This window comes from Schistocerca gregaria, chromosome 3 (genome assembly GCF_023897955.1).
Source record: "Schistocerca gregaria isolate iqSchGreg1 chromosome 3, iqSchGreg1.2, whole genome shotgun sequence".
NCBI lineage: Eukaryota > Metazoa > Arthropoda > Insecta > Orthoptera > Acrididae > Schistocerca > Schistocerca gregaria.
In genome coordinates, this window is record NC_064922.1 from 725947545 (window position 1) to 725969012 (window position 21468).

A 21468-nucleotide genomic window follows, 5' to 3' on the forward strand; every position below is an offset into this window, starting at 1 on the left:
GACGTTAAAACCCAGTCTTCCTTCCTCTGCCGGAGATGTGATTACATTTCGTCTCTAATTATCTAAATGTAGATGGAAGATCAAGCTTGAGTTCTATTCTCATTGTGGATGTCCTTACTTCTTTACCTCTTACAGTAACAACCAGGAGCTCATGAAGCGAACCGGGACAGCATCTGAAATTGCAGTCGTATTGTTTCTTTACTATCGTCCATCGTAAACGATGTCTTTTGAAAACCTGCGGTTCTAGGCGCTACAGTCTGAAGCCGAGCGACCGCTACGGTCGCAGGTTCGAATCCTGCCTCGGGCATGGATGTGTGTGGTGTCCTTAGGTTAGTTAGGTTTAATTAGTTCTAAGTTCTAGGAGACTGATGACCTCAGAAGTTAAGTCGCATAGTGCTCAGAGCCATTTTTGAAAACCTGCCAATGTGTCAGTAATGATATAAATAATGAAATACTCCACTCGTTACTTTCTTTCACCGAGCGAGGTGGCGCAGTGGTTAGACACTGGACTCGCATTCGGGAGGACGACAGTTCAATCCCGCGTCCGGCCATCCTGATTTAGGTTTTCCGTGATTTCCCTAAATCACTCCAGGCAAATGCCGGGATGGTTCCTTTCAAAGGTCACGACCGTCTTCCTTCCCCGTCCTTCCCTAATGCGATGAGACCGATGACCTCGCTGTCTGGTCTCCTTCCCCCAAACAACCAACCAACCAACCAACTTTCTTTCATGGGTAGCACAGCGCATTTGATAAATTTATTCCCAATTTTGAACTGCTGTGGAAATTTACTTAGGTACTGGTATTGTATATCGTGAAACAAGTTACGGCAATTCCATACACCAGAGATTATATAATGTGCCGCAGAGATTTTATGTGTTAAGCGTTCAAGCATGTACTCGCTGCTATTATTCGTTGTTCTATGTCCGATGTGTGACGAAGAATTTAATAGCTTTATTACGGAGTGTATAAACAAGAATAAACTCTCTACCTCTCACAGGATGAAGCAGTTTAAAGTTCTTTTGGGTTTTCAAGTTTTAATTTCAGCACCAGAATATTTTTAATTATTGGTGGTCCATGGTCAGTTATTACAGAGTATGACTTCGAAGTCGATCTGGCATATTACTTTAATTACCACATAACATGCAAACTTACCATGGATTGTACAAAACAAAGAGCATGACACAGAGTTGCTGATTGCAAACAACGGAAAGGAGCTGATTAACGTCTACTCAACTTCAGTTACAATTGTCCTGCCTTTCTCAAGGAACTCCTATTATTTATTGAACCACAAGGGACATCGTAACGAAAAGTTATAATGACTGTTATTCTGCAGATTAGACTAACTACTAGGCTACACGATTGTTACTCAGCTTCACATTACTTGGAAGACAAATATTTATTGGTTGGGATATATGCGTTTGGACTGTTGTGTGTCTTTTAATACAGTGGTCTGTTCATATTGTCAGTGCAGTTAGAAAACCGGACAACATAAATCTTGCTATTTTAGATCTGCTCTTACAAGGAACCGAGTTTTGTATACAGCGTGATTCAGCTGCCCCTACCGTTGTCGTTTTATGCAACCCACGATGTTGTAGATGACCTTGATAAAACATGTGCGAGATTTTCGCACTCTCTCGCCAGATACGTGCAAACTATTACTGCCACAGAAAAAAAATAAAGAACTTTTTGTAGGAAACTTTATGTAGCTAAATTTTTTACTTGGATACGTTTTAGCTGCAGGACCTTCAAACGCACATGATCCCCGCACTCATCCCTCACCAGCCACGATTTCTGTTATGTTGCACTCCGTTCTACCCTGCACAAACATTCCAAGTACACGAACTGTTCCCGATATTCGACCTTTCTTGGTCTCTATTGAGTAGACTATTACACCACCAGCATAGTCCGAAGCTTCGTTAAAATTACTGCAATAAACATGCCAGAGAGGGAAGGAATGAGAAAACGAATTTTTTAAGCGTTACTCTAAAACTAATTATGGTGGCAGCTCGATCCAAATTTAACCCTTACAAGCACAGTAGTTTAGTAGTCAAAACGCTTCATGAATTCACAAAATTGTTAGGTAACATTTACTCAACTTTAATTTTATAATTTGTAAGTAGTCGACTAAGCCGATGGCGTAATAAGGCCAGTCAATGAAGACCAAGAAAGATAGAATGTGAGAAATAATTCCTACAGTCGCAAATCCTGTTCGGTTGAGGAAGAGTTTGTGAGGAGGAGGAGGGGGGGGGGTGGGGTGAATTTGAAGGTAAATTTTATGCGTTTTTCTTGAGTAACACGAAAATTTCGGCCTCTAGCGAAAATGCAACCTAATCCAAAATTTAACCAAATTAAATTTCCTACAAAAAGGCCCTATTCGTTTTTTCCGTAGGGCAAATATTTTGCGCGTAGCGAGCGACAGAATATGAAAATCTGGCGTGCGTTTTTTGAAGGTTAAATATTAGGGGCACCTCAATCAACATAAATCGATAAATGCAGTTTGCGACACACATTTTTCGTATTTAACAATTACAGCTACACTGTGAGACAGAAGGAAAAGGATAATATAAAAAGCAAAATAGTTATCTGAAATGTTATCCTTTACTAAGAGCGGTCATAAGTACAATGGTAAATTAAATGTAAAGATACTCTACTAAAACAGAACACCTTTCATTATATCCAAAATCTTTGATGATGGAATTCTGTCGCATATCTTTGTACTGCCTTATGATGTGACAACTGCGACATTATGAAGGCAGAACAATATCCGTTGGTCCACCTTCAGTGCTCGCGTCTGATATGGAACTGTCTACACAGTCAGCTGATTCAACGGAGATTTGTACTACTGACTTGTATACCTAAAGACTTGCACAGCTTTCGTTTCGTGAACAATTAAAGATACTGAAGCGAGGTCTACGGCGTATGGCAGTACGCAGAAAGGCCACATAATTTTGTTAAAAATTAAATCCACTTAAGAAATGGATCTACAGTAACGTGCAACAATTGTTTTCATGGAAATTCTTTTTTACAGCATTCAGGCGATGCTGAGGGAATTAGATTAAGATATGAGACTCTAGAAGCAGTAGACGAGTCTTGCTATTTGAGTAGTAAAATAACTAATGATGGCCGAAGTAGAATGTATATAAAATAAGTATTGGCAACAGTAAGAAGAGAGGGATTTGTTAACAAAGAATATACATTTAGGTGTTAGCAGATCTTTTCTGGAGGTTTCTGTCTGGAGTGTAGAATTGTACGGAAGTGAAGCGTGCACGATAAGCAGTTCGGACAAGAAAGAAGCTTCTGTTCTGGAATGTGGATGTGGTCAAGGAATCATCAATTTAATATTGGAGTGAAGTAGGGGGGGGGGGGGGGACTGTATAGGGAGATCAAGGCTTGAATACAGCAAGTAGGTTCAAACGGATGCAGGTTGCTGCAGCTACTGGAAGATGAAGAGGCTGGCGCAGGACACAGTAGTGTGAAGAACTTAGCAAACCAGTCTCAACAACAGTCAAGATGCTGGGTGGCGATATTTTAAATCCTTTGGTCTTCTGTTAAAAATTCCTTCGTGCATAATATTGCTGGAGTAAACTAAATTGTGTAAGTACTAAAAATTATCTAAAAAATATTCTTCATTCCGTATCGTCAGACGGAGTTTTGAGTGATTTGACTAACACCAAACCAAGTGCCTTAGTGTTGCTGACTGCAAGACAAATTTTGACAAAATCGAGGTTAAGATTTAATTTGTCACTTTACTTTTGTTTCATTCTATGCTGTTACACATCTGGTAAAAACTACACCCACCCCCCCTTTCCATGTGTTGTTTTATCCTTTTGACAGATATTAAGACTACGCACAGTAAGACGATGAAAATATAATCTAAAAAGACAATTTGTTTGTTCGAACTGATGTCGATTTCTAATTAATATAACCAGTCGTGTTGGTGTTCTAAACAACTGTTTCAATGATATAGGTGCTTTCTTTCAGTGACAGACTGAGCCTTTTATTTACTCCTGGAAAATCTTCAAATGTATCTCCTGAAAGATAATGACTGCGACCTTTTTTAGGATGTATTATAGTGTAAACTTTGTTTTCTTGTTTACGGCATTGGTCGCAAGCAACACCCATTTCCAAAAGCCATTGAAGGATCAGTGACAGTCATAATGCCTTTTAAGTGGGAGCGTTGCTCTCAGTCAACCTGTGGCTACTTACAGTTGGCAATGGCCTTTTTATAACTTAGTATTTTGTCAGTAGATGACAGAGATGTTGCCGTGGACTGCACGAGAACCGGAGGCTCTGGACAGTACGTGCTCTGCCGTTTGGTTAGTTTTATTGCGAATAAGGGAAGACCGCCATGAAGGCTTCGTCAATTCGCTTTCGTAAAACGTATACTGGTACGTTTACATTGATTTACATAAAATGAAATAATATTTTAGTCACTGGAAGGACTTAATTCTTCAGAAATAACATCATTTACAATTGAAACCCGCAGCTGCTGACAGATGTTGTTGATATACCTCTATGGAGACAGCTAAAATGTGTGTCCCGAGCGGCACTCGAACCCTGGATCTCCTGCTTACATGGCAGTCTCTCTAGCCATCTATTACAGAGGCCAACCAGCTCTCTGACCGAAACGCTGAGATACCGAGGACAAAGATGAATAGCGCGACTGCAGGGACTTATCCCTTGCACGCTTCCCGTGAGACCCACATTCCCAACTGTCCACAATCTACATACGTAAGGTACCTAATACATATTTGCTCATCCATTCATTACTCGCTCACACTAAGGTGACGATTCTCGTAGAAGTTCTGTGCGCATTCGCACACACGAAAGTCAATACCTGGGTAGCCTTTAACTGTATATATAAACATAGTAACTGTTCTCGAAAGAACAGATACCGCTGATGACAGTGCAGCTTCTCTAGAATAAATGATACTTGATTGAAACCCTCAGCTGTGCGAGTAATGAGTAGATGGGCAAATAACTATTAGGTACGTTACGTATGTAGATTGTGGACAGTTGGGAATGTGGGTCTCACGGGAAACGTGCAGGTGCTAAGTCCCTGCAGTTGCGCTATTTATCTTTGTCCTCGGTGGCTCAGATGGATAGAGCGTCTGCCATGTAAGCAGGAGATCCAGGGTTCGAGTCCCGGTCGCGGCACACATTTTCAGCTGTCCACATCGAGGTATATCAACAACCCCTGTCGGCAGCTGAGAGTTTCAATTAATTATCATTTGTTCTAGAGAAGCTGCACGGTCATCAATGGTGTCTGTTCTTTCGAGAACAGTTACTATCTTCATAAAAATAAATCTATTTCCCTACTCCATCACAGTCAGGGAATCCCATGTACAAGGCAACTAAAACGTGCAATACCTTGTCCTAATAAATTTAAAAACCTGCTATATAATGGGTTAAATAGGACTATGAAACACCATTGATGACCAGGGAATCAGTCGAAAACCGATGAGGTCACGGGTGCACAAGAAGTAAAGCAATTCACTGAGCATACATGGATCCCACTCGACAAGGTAAAGAATAAGACGTTCAAGATGTAAACGATTTTATTCCTGAATATAATTTCATTATTTTTCGTTCCTGCAATTTTCGAGCAGAAGTACCCATCGGTCGAAATACCACTAAACGCATCAGAAACTTGAAACAAGCAATATTCTGATCGCCCAAAGGCCAAAACACACAACAAGAGTTCTGACATTTAAAACTGGATTGGCGCAACTTCTTCACGCTTCTACGACGCCTAATCGCGTATTGCGATTTTGTAAACGTCACTGTGGCTGGTGCAGGTCTATAGGCGATTATTATTAAAGTTATGTACCAGGGCCTTAGAGTAAGTAAAGAAACATGTTTTTTTTTCTGAAAGCAGGTTAGTTTTATTCAGGATGCCAATACACCAAACTAATCCCATTTCTTTTGGCTACGAAACCATTTTTTTCAACGTAATCTCCGTTCAATGCGACGCCTTACGGCACCTTACAGGACCGGTATGCCCGCAGGGTACCACTCTACTGGTTGACGTCTGAACCAACATCTTGCTGAATCAACAACGTCCGCATCATCCACGTACTGCTTACCGTGTAGTGAGCCGAACAGATGGAAGTCGGAAGGTTCGGGATCCGGAATGTAGAGTTAATGAGAAATAATAGTCCAGTGAAGTTTCATGAACTCCTCCCTGGTCTGCAGAACTGTATAAGGCCTTGCGTTGTCACGGAGAGGGAAAAGTTCATTTTTGTGGCAACGAACACGCTGAAGTCTTTTCTTCAATTTCCTGACGGCAGCACAATTCCCTTCAGAATTGGTCATTGCACCATTAGAGAGGACATCAAGTAGAATAACTCCTTCAGAGTCCCAGAACATCGTCTCTATCACATTACCGGCCGAGGGTGCGACTCTGTACTTTTTCTACGGAGGAGAGGCAGTGTGGTGCACTCCACGTATTGCCGTATTGTTTCAGATTCGAAATGATATACCATGTTTCATCGCTTGTGATGGTATTCGACAAAAAAGTGCCACGATCAGCCTCGTAACGTGTAAGCAGTTCCGCACAGACGATCCTCCGTTACCCCCTATGGACTTCTTTTAGGCGGAGGAGAGCCCAGAGAGCACACACCGTTGAGTATCCCAGCTGGTAGATGAGGGTGCCAGCATACCAACACAGACGTCCTATTGTTCAGCGAGATGTTTGATTGTGCTCCGTCGATCATCTCGAATGAAAGTGTCCACACGTTCGAAGACTGCGAGAGTGACAGCTGTATGCCGCCGTCCGGCACGGGGGCGATCGGATAGGTTCGCAAGACCTCATTGTGATGATGTCAGACGCCTCGGCCAACGGCTCACTGTGCTTTTGTTCACTGCCATGTCTCCGTAGACATTCTGCAAGCTGCTACGAATATTGCGATGCTCTGGTTTTCCACAAAGAAATTCAAAGACAGCTCTCTGCTTGGAACGCATGTCAGATACGGACGCCGCTTTTAAGGCTAAATATAGTGCTGCCATCTTTCGGAACTTAATGAAACTATACGGGCTAAAGCAGGGCTACTTAAGGACGTCCCACAAGAAATTTAAAATTTTTTCAACAGACACTGGTGAGAAAAAGATGTATTGCATTACTTAGTTGAACGCCCCTTGTAGCTTCGGTATCGGCACCAGCCTTTCGCATATCGCAGTTGAAAACTGGCAACGGCGCTGCTAGCCGCGGGGTTTATCATTCGCCGAACTGAGCACGGCGAACTCTAGAATGTTAGCTTTCTTATTTCCAGGAGAATACGTGATGGAATTCTGTTTTCCACCACTAGACAAAAATGATCGGCGACATCGAAGGGTTGAAGCGGCTCGCCGCTAGGCCGTGTGAAGCGGCGTTACAACTTGTGCCGGAGAGGCAGGAATGGCTTATGGCGACCAACCTCGCGAGCGATGCCCCATTACGGGACGGGGCAGGGGCCACCTGCATAGCGGGCGCTCCTGGCCGGGTCGATGTGGCGTCGGCAGCGGTCCAGGAGCCCCGAGCGTGCCGCGGCTGTGGCGGCGGCGGCCGGGTGTGGGGGCGGCGGCCGGGTGTGGGGGCGGTGGCTGCCGCCGCCGCCGCCGCCGCCGCCGCTGCTGCCTCCAGGCCGCGACACACGCGCGCCGGCCGTGTCGTCGCATCTTAAGCGACGCATTCGCCTGCCAGGCCGCCATCCTTCTTCTCCTCATCACCATCCCCGACGTATTACCCGCCATGCCTTGCATTGCAGATGAGTTCCACGCTGCGAGCTCTGTTCGCGTGATTTTGCTCCCCGTATTCCACTTGCGAGTGCGTAATACCATGTTGTGTCAATAAATAAGTAAGAAATCAAGATGATTATAACATATCATGTTAAATCTTGCACCCCTGTGTCTCCAAAGACGGCATCATATAGCTGGTGCAAGATACCCGACACACAGCCACGTGGTTATTGAATTACTCCAATTCATTGTCTGCATGCTGAAGAAGGTCGTCCCCGCGTCTGTTACTACAGTTTCTAATTGATTGTACTTGAATACTGCTCATCAATGTAGAAAGGGGGGGGGGGGGGTTGAGGGTAAGGTGGCCACACTAAGTTATTCTTGTTTATTAAGCTGAGTAGCAGTGATTGAGAGGAAGCCATTTTCGAGATCTGGACATGGCGGAGGATGGAAAGAATAAGTTGGATGGAAAGAGTAAAAAATGAAGTGGTACTGAGAAGAGTGGGAGAGAAAAGACAGTTACTAGATGTAATAAAGAGAAGAAAAAGAAATTGGATTGTGCGTATATTAAGAAAGAATGACGGACTGATAAAAACAGTTGTAGAATGTTATTCTGAAGGGAAAAGGAAGCGAGGAAGGAAGAGATTCCAGATACTGGATGACATGATGGACGGTACAACATACAGCAGCCTTAAATGGTTCAAATGGCTCTGAGCACTATGGGACTTAACATCTATGGTCATCAGTCCCCTAGAACTTAGAACTACTTAAACCCTACTAACCTAAGGACATCACACACATCCATGCCCGGGGCAGGATTCGAACCTGCGATCGTAGCAGTCCCGTGGTTCCGGACTGCAGCCCCTAGAACCGCTCGGCCACCAGGGCCGGCTACAGCAGCCTTAAGAAGGAAGCAATGGATCGCAGAAAATGGAGAGGCAAAGGACCTGATAATGTTGCAGATAACTGATGATGAGCAATGAATGAAAGTCGATGGGAGTTAGTAATCATAATCTACAGTTACTGAAGTAGAATATGTAATAGTTTAATCAGGTCAGTATACAAATTTTAGGGTACTTTTGTTAATGGTCCTGGCGTAAGCCGTTGTGTCGGTGTCACTGATAGGGAAAGTGTACTGACATTCAAATATCCACATTTCGCATGTTTGGACACGTGTGAATCTACAAGGTACTCAATCCCATGCGATTCGGTGTTAATGTGTGGGCCGGTATTCTCGGCGATATGTTGATAGCACCGTACGTTCTTCCATTCCACCTCAGCGGGTGCAGATAGCGCACCTTCGTGGAACAGAACTGCTGGAGGATGCACCTCTGAATGTTAGACAAAGGATGTAGTTCCAGCACGATGGGGCGCAATCCCATTTCGGTATCTTCGTGAGGAATCATCTGAGAGCAATATCGGCGAAGATGGCTTTGTGGCCTGGCCACCCAGGTCACCTGATCTGACGCGTCTCAGTTTGTCCTTCTAGCGGAATTTGACGCAGCTGATACATGAAACCGTTGTGAAAAGAAGAAGAATACCTTGTCACTGGAACTACCGTCGTTGCTGGTACCACTGTGGACATGCCAATCAGCGGTCAAGACAATCAATGCTCCGATGATGTTCTGCGTGCATACAGGCTAATGGTTGCGCGTTGGAGCTGCTTTTGTGAATTCCACTGCTGTAATTAGCAAGTTAATCTTCATAAATTGCGGCCTAACATATTTGTTTTGATGTTTTCTACCTCTTGTATTAATTTGAACAAATAGTTTTGGAACACCCAGTAGAGAAGATAAGTAATTTTATTTTACAAAATCCATAAAAGAGAGTGACATAAAACCACTCAATAATAATTAATTACCAAATACTTAATCTAAATTTTCTTTTTAAAAATCTAAGGAATTTTTTCTTAAATCCCTTCCGGCCACCATGAAAGCTGTAACTACTACTAGTGGGTGGAACGGACCAGGTTGACTACCACTGCTATAGAGGAAGAGCGTGGCGCACCTGGAGCTATCGGGAGCTGCTCGCTCCTGGAAACGCAAGCGGTAATGGGACGGGGAGCGTACTCACCCCGCCATTTCGACGTCGTTGGCGACGCGGCAGAGCACGCCGCGGTTCATGCTGCACTTGCCGGTGACGGGGTCGGGCGGCGCCAGGTTGATGTAGGGCGGCTCCTCCAGGAAGGTGATCTTCAGGTGGAACTTCTCGGGCACGCCCTGCGGTGGCGTGTGGCTGTTGCCCGGCCACACGATGTCCTTGATGTCGAGGCCCTCCTTCTGCCACGACTTCCACACGCCGATCTGGTAAGGCACATGACGCCACACCGTTAGCGACCACCAGCCATAGATTAATAGCCTACAAAATAAGTTCTTGTCCACAAAGTATAGGAATTATTCAATGAACCTACCTCTCTTGAGAGAGAGAGAGAGAGAGAGAGAGAGAGAGAGAGAGAGAGAGAGAGAGAGAAGTGCAGGAGTGCTAATCAGCACCTAATGAATGGCAATTGTATGATGTAATGCGTCCATTTCGACGAAACAGGGGCGTAAAAAGTAACTGCATTTCATGAAACACAATGCCACCACTTGTGCCTACATATACCAATATTTGATTACATATTTGCTCTACACTTCAGTACTTACTTATCCTTCGTGGACAAAGTTTTGACATTTTTGATTACCAAACTCTCAGTTTTGAATATTATGTAATATCTGTTGCGTAAGTCAACCTTAGACTGAGGTCTACGCAAAATCGCTCTGAGCACTACGCGACTTAACTTCTGAGGTCATCAGTCGCCTAGAACTTAGAACTAATTAAACCTAACTAACCTAAGGACATCACACACATCCATGCCCGAGGCAGGATTCGAACCTGAGACCGTAGCGGTAGCTCGGCTCCAGACTGCAGCGCTAGAACCGCACGGCCGAGGTCTACGCACCTCGCAATGTTTTTTTGCTCATGTGCCTACAACTACGTATGTTGTTTGACAACTATCTTCCTAAATCAAGTGTTGTTTTCTACTAGCTTCTTAAATATCCGAGTGACGGATTATTCAATGTCTTATAGCTACATTGTGTTTTTAAAAGGAAAACTGTATGATTACCATTAATGCTAGATACACTTGCTACCAGCAGTTCATAAAACCAAATTTGGTTATTCGTTGCATTATGTTGTGGCTGGTTATATTTTGGTTATAGTAGTATTACTGCTAGACTGGTTTTCAAAATCAACTATCTAACAGATAAGACAATCATGTATTGTAAGTAGGCTGTTTAGGTTCTTATATTGGTAACGCCTCCGCCACGTAGTGCTCTGTATGAAAATCACTGGCTGTGCTGTGTTCAGTCTCTGGCTTGTGGGCATTGTTGAAATAGTAGCTATTGTAGTGTTGGGCAGTTGGCTGTTAGCAACTCGTAGCGTTGCGCAGTTGGAGGTGAGCCGCCAGCAGTGGTGGATGCGAGGAGTGAGATGGCGGAGTTTTGGGAGTGGATGGTTGGTTGGTTTGGGGAAGGAGCCCAGACAGCGTGGTCATCGGTCTCATCGGATTAAGGAAGGATGGGGAAGGAAGTCGGCCGTGCCCTTTCAGAGGAACCATCCCGGCATTTGCCTAGAGTGATTTAGGGAAATCACGGAAAACCTAAATCAGGATGGCCGGACGCGGGATTGAACCGTCGTCCTCCCGAATGCGAGTCCAGTGCCTAACCACTGCGCCACCTGGGAGCGGATGATCTGGACAGAGACAGTAAATTTGTAAGACTGGATGTCATGAACAGTGTTTGTTCTTTACCAAAATCTTTCATTTGCTAACTACGCATGTCAGTAGTTAGCCCCGTCAGTAGTTTGAATCTCTTATTTAGCTGGCAGTAGTGGCGTTCGCTGTATTGCAGTAGTTCGAGTAACGAAGATTTTTGTCAGGTAAGTGATTCATGAAAGGTATAGGTTATTGTTAGTCAGGGCCATTTTTTTAGTGATTATTGAAAGTCAGATTGCGTTGCGCTAAAAATATTGTGTGTCAGTTTAAGCACAGTCATGTATAATTTTTCTAAGGGACGTTTCAATATGCTGTGGTCCTTCACACGTAATAGTTACGATGTACATTACGTTACACTGTGGCTGATGTTTGGTTTCATACACCTCATACATCATTGTGCATTGATTATTCTAATGTTTAACATCTAGACTGCAGAGGTTTCTACCTTCTTGCTGTGAGATAGGTGTTTTTCTCTATTTGTAATGACAACTTCGCTTTCCACTTTCTCTTTATATGAGAAACTATCAAAGAAGTTCAGCAAAGATAATCTAGTCTCCTGTAGTCAGCAGTTAACTCATGGTCGGTATACTCTGTATCATATCATGAAAAGGTTTTGTCAAGATCTTTGACGAATTCTTCGGTGTTTGTACCGTGGCAATAGCTCGTGTCCAGTCATCTCATTAGTGCATGTACCGTTCTGTTAACTAATGTCACGGCCGGGTGGACACTAAATGTCCTGCGTACATCTTACTATGTTGGAATTTATTACATATTGTAGCATCTGAGCTGTATCCACTGCCGCGCGGGGTAGCCGCGCAGTCTACGGCACCTTGAACGGGTTCAAGCGGCTCCCCGCGTCGGATGTTCGAGTCCTCACTCGGGCATGGGTGTTTGTGTTGTCCTTTAGCGTAAGTTGGTTTAAGTTGTATTACGTAGTGTGTAAGCCTTGGGACCGATCACCTCAGCAGTTTGGTCCCACAGGAACAACAAATTTTCAAATTTATCCTCTGTCAAATAATGGCATGACAGATGTGTTTACATAGTGCTTAACCTTGTAACTATACACGTTCGTTTTGTACATTTCTACAATTTCTTAACACATTGCTGTGCGCTTTATTTATCTATGTTGGTACCTTTGGGTAGATGTCCGTTGATGATACGATATTGCAGTGCCTACGTTATTCTGATTAAATTTTCATAGTCGCCATTCGATTCTACAGCTAATGATAGTTCTTACTCGCAATGACGAATTCATTTGATGTGTTCCGTTGATGATGGTCGAAGACCGAAACCTGTTGACGGTTAAGATTATCAATAAAACAGCTGATGGTAAAGAATATGTTTCATGCATTACTTGATGGCTGTTTACAGTCACCTAGCAAAAATGTTTTCCATTTTATTTGTTTGTTGATACTAATATCGGTAAAAGTACCTTGATTAAAAAGTTTCTGACCCCTCGTCAATTGTATGTACATGCCATATTGTTCTGAGTTTAGGTTCGGAGGTTTCAACGAAGAAGGCTTGAAGAAATAATTTTTAAAGAATTCGAATGGTCTAAGTGGGAACAATACGCATATGTCCCGAAGCTAGTTGTTGACGGTACACCGGTTACTGCGAATGTTAAGAATAAGCGTGGCCTAACAATTCCGCACAGGGCGTTAGTCATATTTGCCTTTTACGAAATGGCAGCTGGTGACGTGTCATTACTTTCTAGGCTTAACGTATTAGGTGAGATCTCTCATATAATCCATTGTTCCTATATAAACGAGGAGATAGAAGGCAGTGTAAAATAGTGGACGTACGACCGTAGAGTTTGGATGTTGATCTGTCACAAATCGCAGTGGAGCAGCGAAATGATTCCAGAATGAAATTTTCACTTTGCAGCGGAGTGTGTGCGGATATGAAACTTCCTGGCAGAATAAAACTGTGTGCCGGACTGAGACTCGACCTCGGGATCTTTGCCTTCGGCGCAAGTGCTCTGCCAACTGACCTACCCAAGCACCTCTGACGAGCGCTCATCAAAGCTTTATTTCCGCCAGTACCTCGTCTCCTACCTTCCAAACTTCACAGAAACTCTTCTGCGAACCTTGCAGAACTAGCACTCCTAGAAAAAAGGATATTGCGGAGACATGGCTTAGCCACAGCGTGAGGGTTGTTCCCAGACTGAAATTTTCACTCTGCAGCGCAGTGTCCACTGATATGGAACTTCTTGGCAGACTAAAAGTGGGTGCCAGACCGGAACTCGAACTCTGGACTTATGCCATTGGCGGGAAAGTCCTCTACCAATTGAGCTACCCAAGGACGACTCTCGAAGAGCAAAGGTCCCGAGTTCGAGTCTCGGTCCAGCACACAGTTTTAATCTGTCAGGAAGTTTCAGTGAACTGATTTCTAAATCAAGTGTTCATGAAATTCTCCAGAAAATTTATCCTGCACACCTTGGCTACCGAATAAAAAACAACGACGCCTCTTGCACTGTCGGTTCAAAAGAGAATGCGCAAATGACGACTGTCAAAAGTTAGTAGAAATTCGTGCTTCTGTAAAAAGATCTGTGCTCGAAGCATACAACAACTACAATCGTCATAGTTCGGTAATAGCTCTAGCCGAGAACCCAAGAAAATTCAGATCCTACCTGAAATCGCTAGTCGAGTCTAAGGCTTCTGTCTCCAGTCACTCGTTGACCACTCGGTTGTGGCGGTAGAAGATATCAAAAGGAAAACCGAAGTTTTAAGTATCTTGTTTGACAAATCGTTCATGCAAGAGGACGGTACAAATATATCGTCGTTTGACAATCGCAAATGCTTCTGTGTGGAGGCAAAGTAATTGACATTTCTGGCGTAGAAAAGCAACCGAAAGGGTTGAAAACAAGTCGGTTTTACGACGACTACTCTACATTGGCTCCTTACTTCGCTTGCATTTATCGCAAATCTGTCGCCCAGGTTTCTCTCTCATAGCTTTCCGAAAAGCGTTTGACACGGTGCCGTACTGCACATTGTTAACGAACGTGTGAGACGTCGTGGCCTCCTGACCTTCATTGCTTACATATTCCGCCATCACAATCATGTTCCGCACATCAAGACGCTTCATTCGAACCCAAACTCGAAAAGATAAAGTCAATGTTGTATGAATTCATGTAAACGAGATGCAGTTGACAAGTGAGCGCACCGTGGTTGAAATACTCGAGGCTGGCGTGCACACATACATTCCAGACACGGCGGTCACAGAGGCTTTTAGTTTGGGGGAGAAGCCGCCAAGCTCTTCACAGGACGACCGAGCTCATGTCGGCTGGTGACCGCCCGTAGCGGACAGCGTGGGCCCGAGTGAAAAGGGGGAACGACCCCGTGTTTGGCTTAAAAGCGAATTCCGCTACATCGTGTGGGAGCTGCGAGCCTACGCATTCTTTACACATAGCACGCAGTTTCAGAGATTTTCACAGGAAGACAGCAAACGACAAACGCCAATGCTACAGGTTTCCGGGTTGGTCGCCTTAAACTAAACGTCATTCTCCCGTTTTAGAAGAGCAATGCTGATTGGCAGACGATATTTCCGACGCCTTGAACTGAAGGAATAATGTAAGAGACTGAAAGATATACCCCTTCACGTCTGGCGCGGAGAGGCCCGGTTCTGTTGTCGCTCTTGGAGCGAGAACACGTAACAAGAGCCTGCGCGCTCATAAATGTACACGAAAGAGCGAGGAACAAGTCTCTCCTCAGTACTTCACTGGGAGAGCACCTCTGTTGAGAACGAATCAAAGGGCGACTCTATATTGAGTCCTTGCGATTAAGCGTTGTTCACTGTGTTGGCCAACACACTTATTGTGCGGTGTGAACGGACAGAGTTATAGTTAAACCCCTGCGAGCGAGTTTTGAGTGGCATCGCGGTGGACTGGTTATCTGACCGGTGTACCACGCCAATAGTTAGACTAGGGGCGAATAGGAATCCTTGACTTCATCAAGGCATAGGGAGAGTTTGATTGGCGAAGGTCAATCCAGATTTGTCAGCAGCGAGCGGCGCAGCTTATGGTATTGTGTGCTACAGCTATTGCGAGCCCCATATTTCCTGCACAACAGTACACTTCACTGCATTTCACACGCGACAGCCTCGACTGTACCTAGCAACATTCTAAAGGATAATTATTCAAGTTGAGTAGGAGTGCTTCCGAGCCATTCTGCCAAGTTAACAACCATCTTAAACTTTGTGTAGAAATTTCATTAGCGAATCCTATCCTTGAAAGGTAAATTCACATTCCGAAAAGAACCAGGATATAATTTGTTCAGTTCATAACCAAAAGTGCCATTGTGATTTCTCAGGATTTTGCAAAATAAATAATAACTTTTGTTAGTTTCACGTTTTTCGTAGACTAACTAACATTACTGCAGTACCCAAGTATCCCACTAGTTACGTAAGAAATGTTGTGAATTTTTGTGTCATTTCCTTACAGCGGACGACTCCAAAAGATATTTATTGCTGAAAGTTTTTCAGGCATTTCTCTTTAGAACACTAGGAGTGTCTGTCTGATTTCTGTAATAGTGTGGGGGGTGAAAATTGCATCTTTCAGGAGCCACAGGGTAAAGGGTACATAACATTAATTCGTCACACCTCAGAAAGGTACAGACTAGGATCCCAGATATGTAGATGGCTCGAAGACTCCTTAAGTAACAGGACTCAGTACCTTGTCCTCGATGGCCAGTGTTCATTAGAGACCAGAATATCGTCAGAAGTGCCCCAGGGAAAGCTGATAGAAACGCTATCATTCTCTACAAACTTAAGTGATCTGATGGACAGGATGAGCAGCAATCTGTGACTGTTTACCGATGACGCTGTGGTGCATGGGAAGATGCCTTGTACGACTGTAGGAAGATACAAGACGTCACAGACAGAATTTCTTGTTGGTGTGGTGAATGGCAGATAACTCAAAATGTAGTCAATGTAAGTTAATCCAGATGAATACAAAAAACAATGCAGTAATGTTCGAATACAGCATTACAAGTATGCTGATTGATACTGTCAGGTCGATTTAATATCTAGGCGTATCGTTCCAAAGCGATATAAAATGGAACGAGGGTGTAAGGATTGAAGTCGGGAAGATGATGTAAGTCCGAAAAATATTAAGACTCCTTCACACAGTGAAAGTAAAATTATTTTCTACCACAATTTCAAAAGAAAAACTTCAAATATTTATCGGAAATTGAGAAAAAAGTGTAAAATAATAAAAAAAAATATCGGTACTAGGTACTGCCATTTTGATGCCAATATATCGACATGTCGGTGAAAAAATCCACGTTATTTATCAATATTTTTTTGTAAAAAATATCGATGCACTGGTATTTTATCAACAGCCCTTTATGTATCCAGAGGGCAGTGCACAAGGAAGCCAGGAAGTGTTTCCGGAAGAAAGATTTCCATTATGTCGATTTACAGGCTACGCATAAGTGTGATTTGTGCCGTTTAATTGCGCTGGCCTTTGAGTTTGTGGTGATATTTGTGTATTACCAAGGTTTTATTTTTCTGAGGCAACGTGCGACCTGTAATTGGAGGAGAAGTGCGTTCTTTTAAGTGTAATATATTTCGACAAACCGCATTAAGGCCATGCGGTGCCTCGATCTTGTAAAGCAGTGAAATATCTGAGGAATCGTATTTTAGTGATATATTGTTAGTGATTCAAACAGCCTTTCTATTTGCCCTGCTAACTACATACGGTTGGGTATTGTGTGACTGTAGATTGTGTTAAGGTATTCGTGTTGTCCGTCCACGTTTTCTTGAGGTGACGGCTCTACTAGGAGCATTATTGTGCTTTCTTGTTGACTAGTGTATGAGTTGTTGTAGGTTATATAGTGTCCTCTTGTAAAGTTTATCTCTGTGGGGCGATTATTCATATCATATAATACATATATTTGAGAGTGGATATTTCTTTATGCCGTCTTAAAGTATTTATTATTGCGCGAGGAGAGCTTATTTCCCAGAATTTTTATGTTGTCAGGTGTTAAGTCATTTGGAAAATTGAGCAAAACTCCTTTTTTGTTTTGTCTGTTAACTGTATGCTTTGAATTTAGTGAAATTAATCTACAATTGGTTCAGAGTCCACTATTTGCACAACATCCAACTCGACTTCCACAGAAATTCTGCACCACAAGTGCTACGGCTCAATACCACTTATTCAAATAAAACCTATTAAGTGCCGTGGAAGTTATTTTTCTTGATCATAGTTACAGAGGTCAAGTCTCCAGGTACGAAACTAATTAGGACAGCAAACACAATCCGAACAAACATCGACGTCCCGCACGCAATACATAACCTAGTGTTTGCACTAGGGGTTTCCTCTTGAAAAAATTAATCGTTTACTGTCTCGTACAACAACCAGTGCAATAATGTTTTTTCTATACACTGTATTGTTGGCAAAACTGCAGAAAATGCTACCTACTCGCATTTTTGTCTTTAACAACACTGCCACTTAATCTCTGAGCACCTCGTTGCTTCATAGTTGGGGTACATAATAAATTCCGTTTGCGCTCGGCAGTAGATCCCTGCATGTGTAACCATCGACTCTAGCGTTCTGGTAGCGAGTTGCGTCCCCTTTATAAGCACTGTCGTTCCTTTCCCTTCGTCAAAGTATTCGATGACTTTAGTAGCAGCTGACACGTCTCTTCCAGAAGATTTTACTTTCCTGCGCTTGCAGTTGCTTGACAAAGATTCGAATTTGTCAGTAAATAATTGCGAGAGCACGTTATCCATTAATCAAATCCACCTCAGCTGTGTTATTACACATTTATTGTGTTATGACCGGTTGCATCCGTAAAACATCTTTACATTGCCAAGATACTGCTGCCGCCACTTCGAACTAGATTATCACATGATATAAAACACACTGAAAATATTTCTGAAGGTTTTTCAGGATCGAATGAAGATTTTTATAGTGTATGTTTAGTTATTTCCCCATAACCTATATATATGTATTTTAAGCATGAGTGCGTCGTCCGCCGGTTCTCTCAGCTACTTTATCACGCTCTTCTTTCACGTCGTCATCTCCGAAAGTTCCACCCTCCCCCCTAGTCGGCATTTCTTCAGCTTCGGCAAAAGTGAAAGTTACTTCGTGGGAGAACCCAAGTGTATGATCGATGCGTCCCACGGGAAGGTCTGAGACAGTTCCTATCTGCCACGTGAAGAATGAGAATGCGTATCGTTCAATAAGTAAATTACAGAGACAGATTACTCGTCGTTTGGTCTGAATAACCGAATACAGTTCTTGTGTAGTCTAAGCTGTGGCGATCGTGTGCTTGGAGATGAACATTCGACAAGAACAAAATATACGGAAGTTTTTTTTTTATGATGATGATAGGTGTGTGTGTATGTGTGTGTGTGTGTGTATGTGTGTGTGTGTGTGTGTGTGTGAGTTTGTGTGTATGTGTGTTTGTGAGTTTGTGTGTATGTGCGTGCGTGCATGCGTGTGTTTATGTGTCTATATGTGTCTGTAGTGGGCGAAGTATCCCAATAATTGTATATTTCATTGTTGTCTGAGTTCTGCGTGTGTGTTGGGCAGCAATAATATTAACCGAAAACTTCCTGTCAGCTTCAGGCTGTGATGGCTTCGGTTGCACAGCTTGAGGCTACAGTGAATGGGCACCATTAATGTGGGCCGGCCGTGGGGATCCAACGAACGTCCAGCAAGTCCCAGTTTTCCGATCGTTCCTCAGCGGTGGACATGCCAGTTACTGCTCGCACTGAGGTTGACCCCTCACTTGCGCTTGAGTGGGAGGTCGCCTCGGGAAGTAGTAGGCGGCGAAAGACTTCCCAGGCGACCGCACATAAGGCCTCCCCAGTTCGCCTGACAAACAGGTTCCAACACTGTTTGTGGCTGACACTGTCGCTGAGCCATATGCCGTAGACTGTCCTGCTTCAGAGGAAACCTCTCAGCCTGCAAGATCCAAACAGTCACAGAGGATGGGTTTATTGATGGTTGGGAGCTCCAACGTTAGGACTTGTTATTGGGCCCCTTACGGAAAGAAAACCAATGTGCACTCCGTGTGCATACCGGGTGGAGTCATTACATCTACGTCGATACTCTGCAAATCACATTTAAGTGCCTGGCATAGGGTTCATTGAACCATCTTTACAGTTTTCTATTATTCCAATCTCGTATAGCGTGCGGGAAGAATGAAAACCTGTATCTTTCCGTACGTGCTCTGATTTCCCTTATTTTATCTTCGTGATCGTTCCTCCCTAAGTAAGTCGGTGTCAACAAAATATTTTCGCATTCGGAGGAGGAAGTTGGTGATTGGAATTTCGTGAGAAGATTCCGTCGCAACGAAAAACGCCTTTCTTTTAATGATGTCCATCCCAAATCCTGTATCATTTCTGTGACACTCTCTCCCATATTTCGCCATAATACAAAACATGCTGCCTTTCTTTGAACTTTTTCGATGTACTCAGTCAGTCATATCTGATAAGAATCCCACACCGCTCAACAGCATTCTAAAAGTGGACGGACAAGCGTAGTGTAGGCAATCTCCTTAGTAGGTATGTTATATTTTCTAAGTGTTCTGCCAATAAAACGCACTCTTTGGTTAGCCTTCCCTACAACATTTTCTGAGTGTTCCTTCCAATTTAAATTCTTCGTAATTGTAATACCTAGGTATTTAGTTGAATTTACGGCTTTTAGATTAGACTGATTTATCGTGTAACCCAAGTGTAACACTTTAACCTTTTAGCACTCATGTGGATGACCTCACACTTTTCGTTATTTAAGGTCAACTGCCACTTTTCGCACCATTCCTATATTTCTTCTAAATCGTTACAGATGAGGAGCGGGTCCTCCCGGATGCCATGAAAAGCACAGGGTGTAGAAAACTGTAGGTGTGTCACTTTGGATCAGAAGAGATTCTCTCTGATTTAGAGCGGCTAACAGAAGTGGTAAACGCTGCCGGTCTTGCTTGCAAGATGAAAACAGAGCTGACCATTTGCAGCATAGTCTACAGGACGGATTGCAGACCTCTGGTACAGAGCCGAATGGAGTGTCTGAATCTATACGCAGGAGGCGGCTACACGGGTAGTAGAGGCTGTGTGGCGTGGATTGAGTAGTTTTTAGGTTAGAATGTCTCGGGAAAATACAAGAAGGGCTTCAGTCACAAAGAGTGCAGGCCAAACACAGGAAGAACGTAGATACAGTTGTAAATTGTCATTGCTGTGTTGAGAAAGTACCAGAGCTCCAAGCGCTAGTAAAAAGCATTGATGCTCAAATCGTTATAGGCACTGAAAGTTGGCTAAAGCCGGACATCAAATCAACAGAAAATGTTGCGAAGAACCTAACGGTGTTCCGAAAGGATAGGCTAAACACATTGACAGTGGCGTGTTTGTTGCTGTTAGAAGTAGTTTCCCCGTCGCGAAATTGTAGTTCCTGTGAGTTAGTATGGGCAGAGGTCATTCTTAGCAAACGAAATAAAATGGCAATTGGATCCTTTTACCGACCTCCCAATTGAGATGATACAACTGCTGAGAGGTTCAAGAAAAAAACTGCGTTTGATTTCAAACACGCACCCGACTCATACGATTATAGTCGGTGGTGATTTTAATTTGCCCTCGATATGTTGGCGAAATTACATGTTGAATTCCGGCGGTACGCAAAAAATATCATCCGATATTGTGCTAAACGCATTCTCTGAAAATTAATTCGATCAACTGGTTCATGGGCCCACACCAATAGGAAACAGTTATGAAAACACACTTGACCTCTTAGCAACAAATAATCCTGAGTTAATGACAAGCATCAAAACCGATTCAGGGATTAGTGAACACAGGGCTGTAGTAGCGAGATTGAATACTGTAATCTCGAAATCCTAGAAAAGTAAGCGAAAAATATACTTATTCAAAAAAGCAGATAAAACATATACTTGACGCCTTCCTGAGAGACAATCTCCTCTCATTCCAAATTCATAATATAAGTGTAGACCTAATGTGACTTATATTCAAAGAAATAGTATCGGCAGCAACTGAGAGATTTATACCAAATAA

The 21468-nt window shown here is 43.3% G+C and overlaps 1 protein-coding gene across 1 annotated transcript in view; it reads right to left on the reverse strand.

Moving 5' to 3' along the window:
* The window catches only part of LOC126355582 (glutamate receptor ionotropic, NMDA 2B), a 1429141-nt gene that overhangs the window by 509364 nt on the left and 898309 nt on the right, over positions 1–21468 (reverse strand). Inside the window, exon 7 of the mRNA XM_050005946.1 lies at positions 9789–10018. Within this exon, the coding sequence (XP_049861903.1) occupies positions 9789–10018 (230 nt within the window). The remainder of the gene's footprint in view (positions 1–9788; positions 10019–21468) is intronic.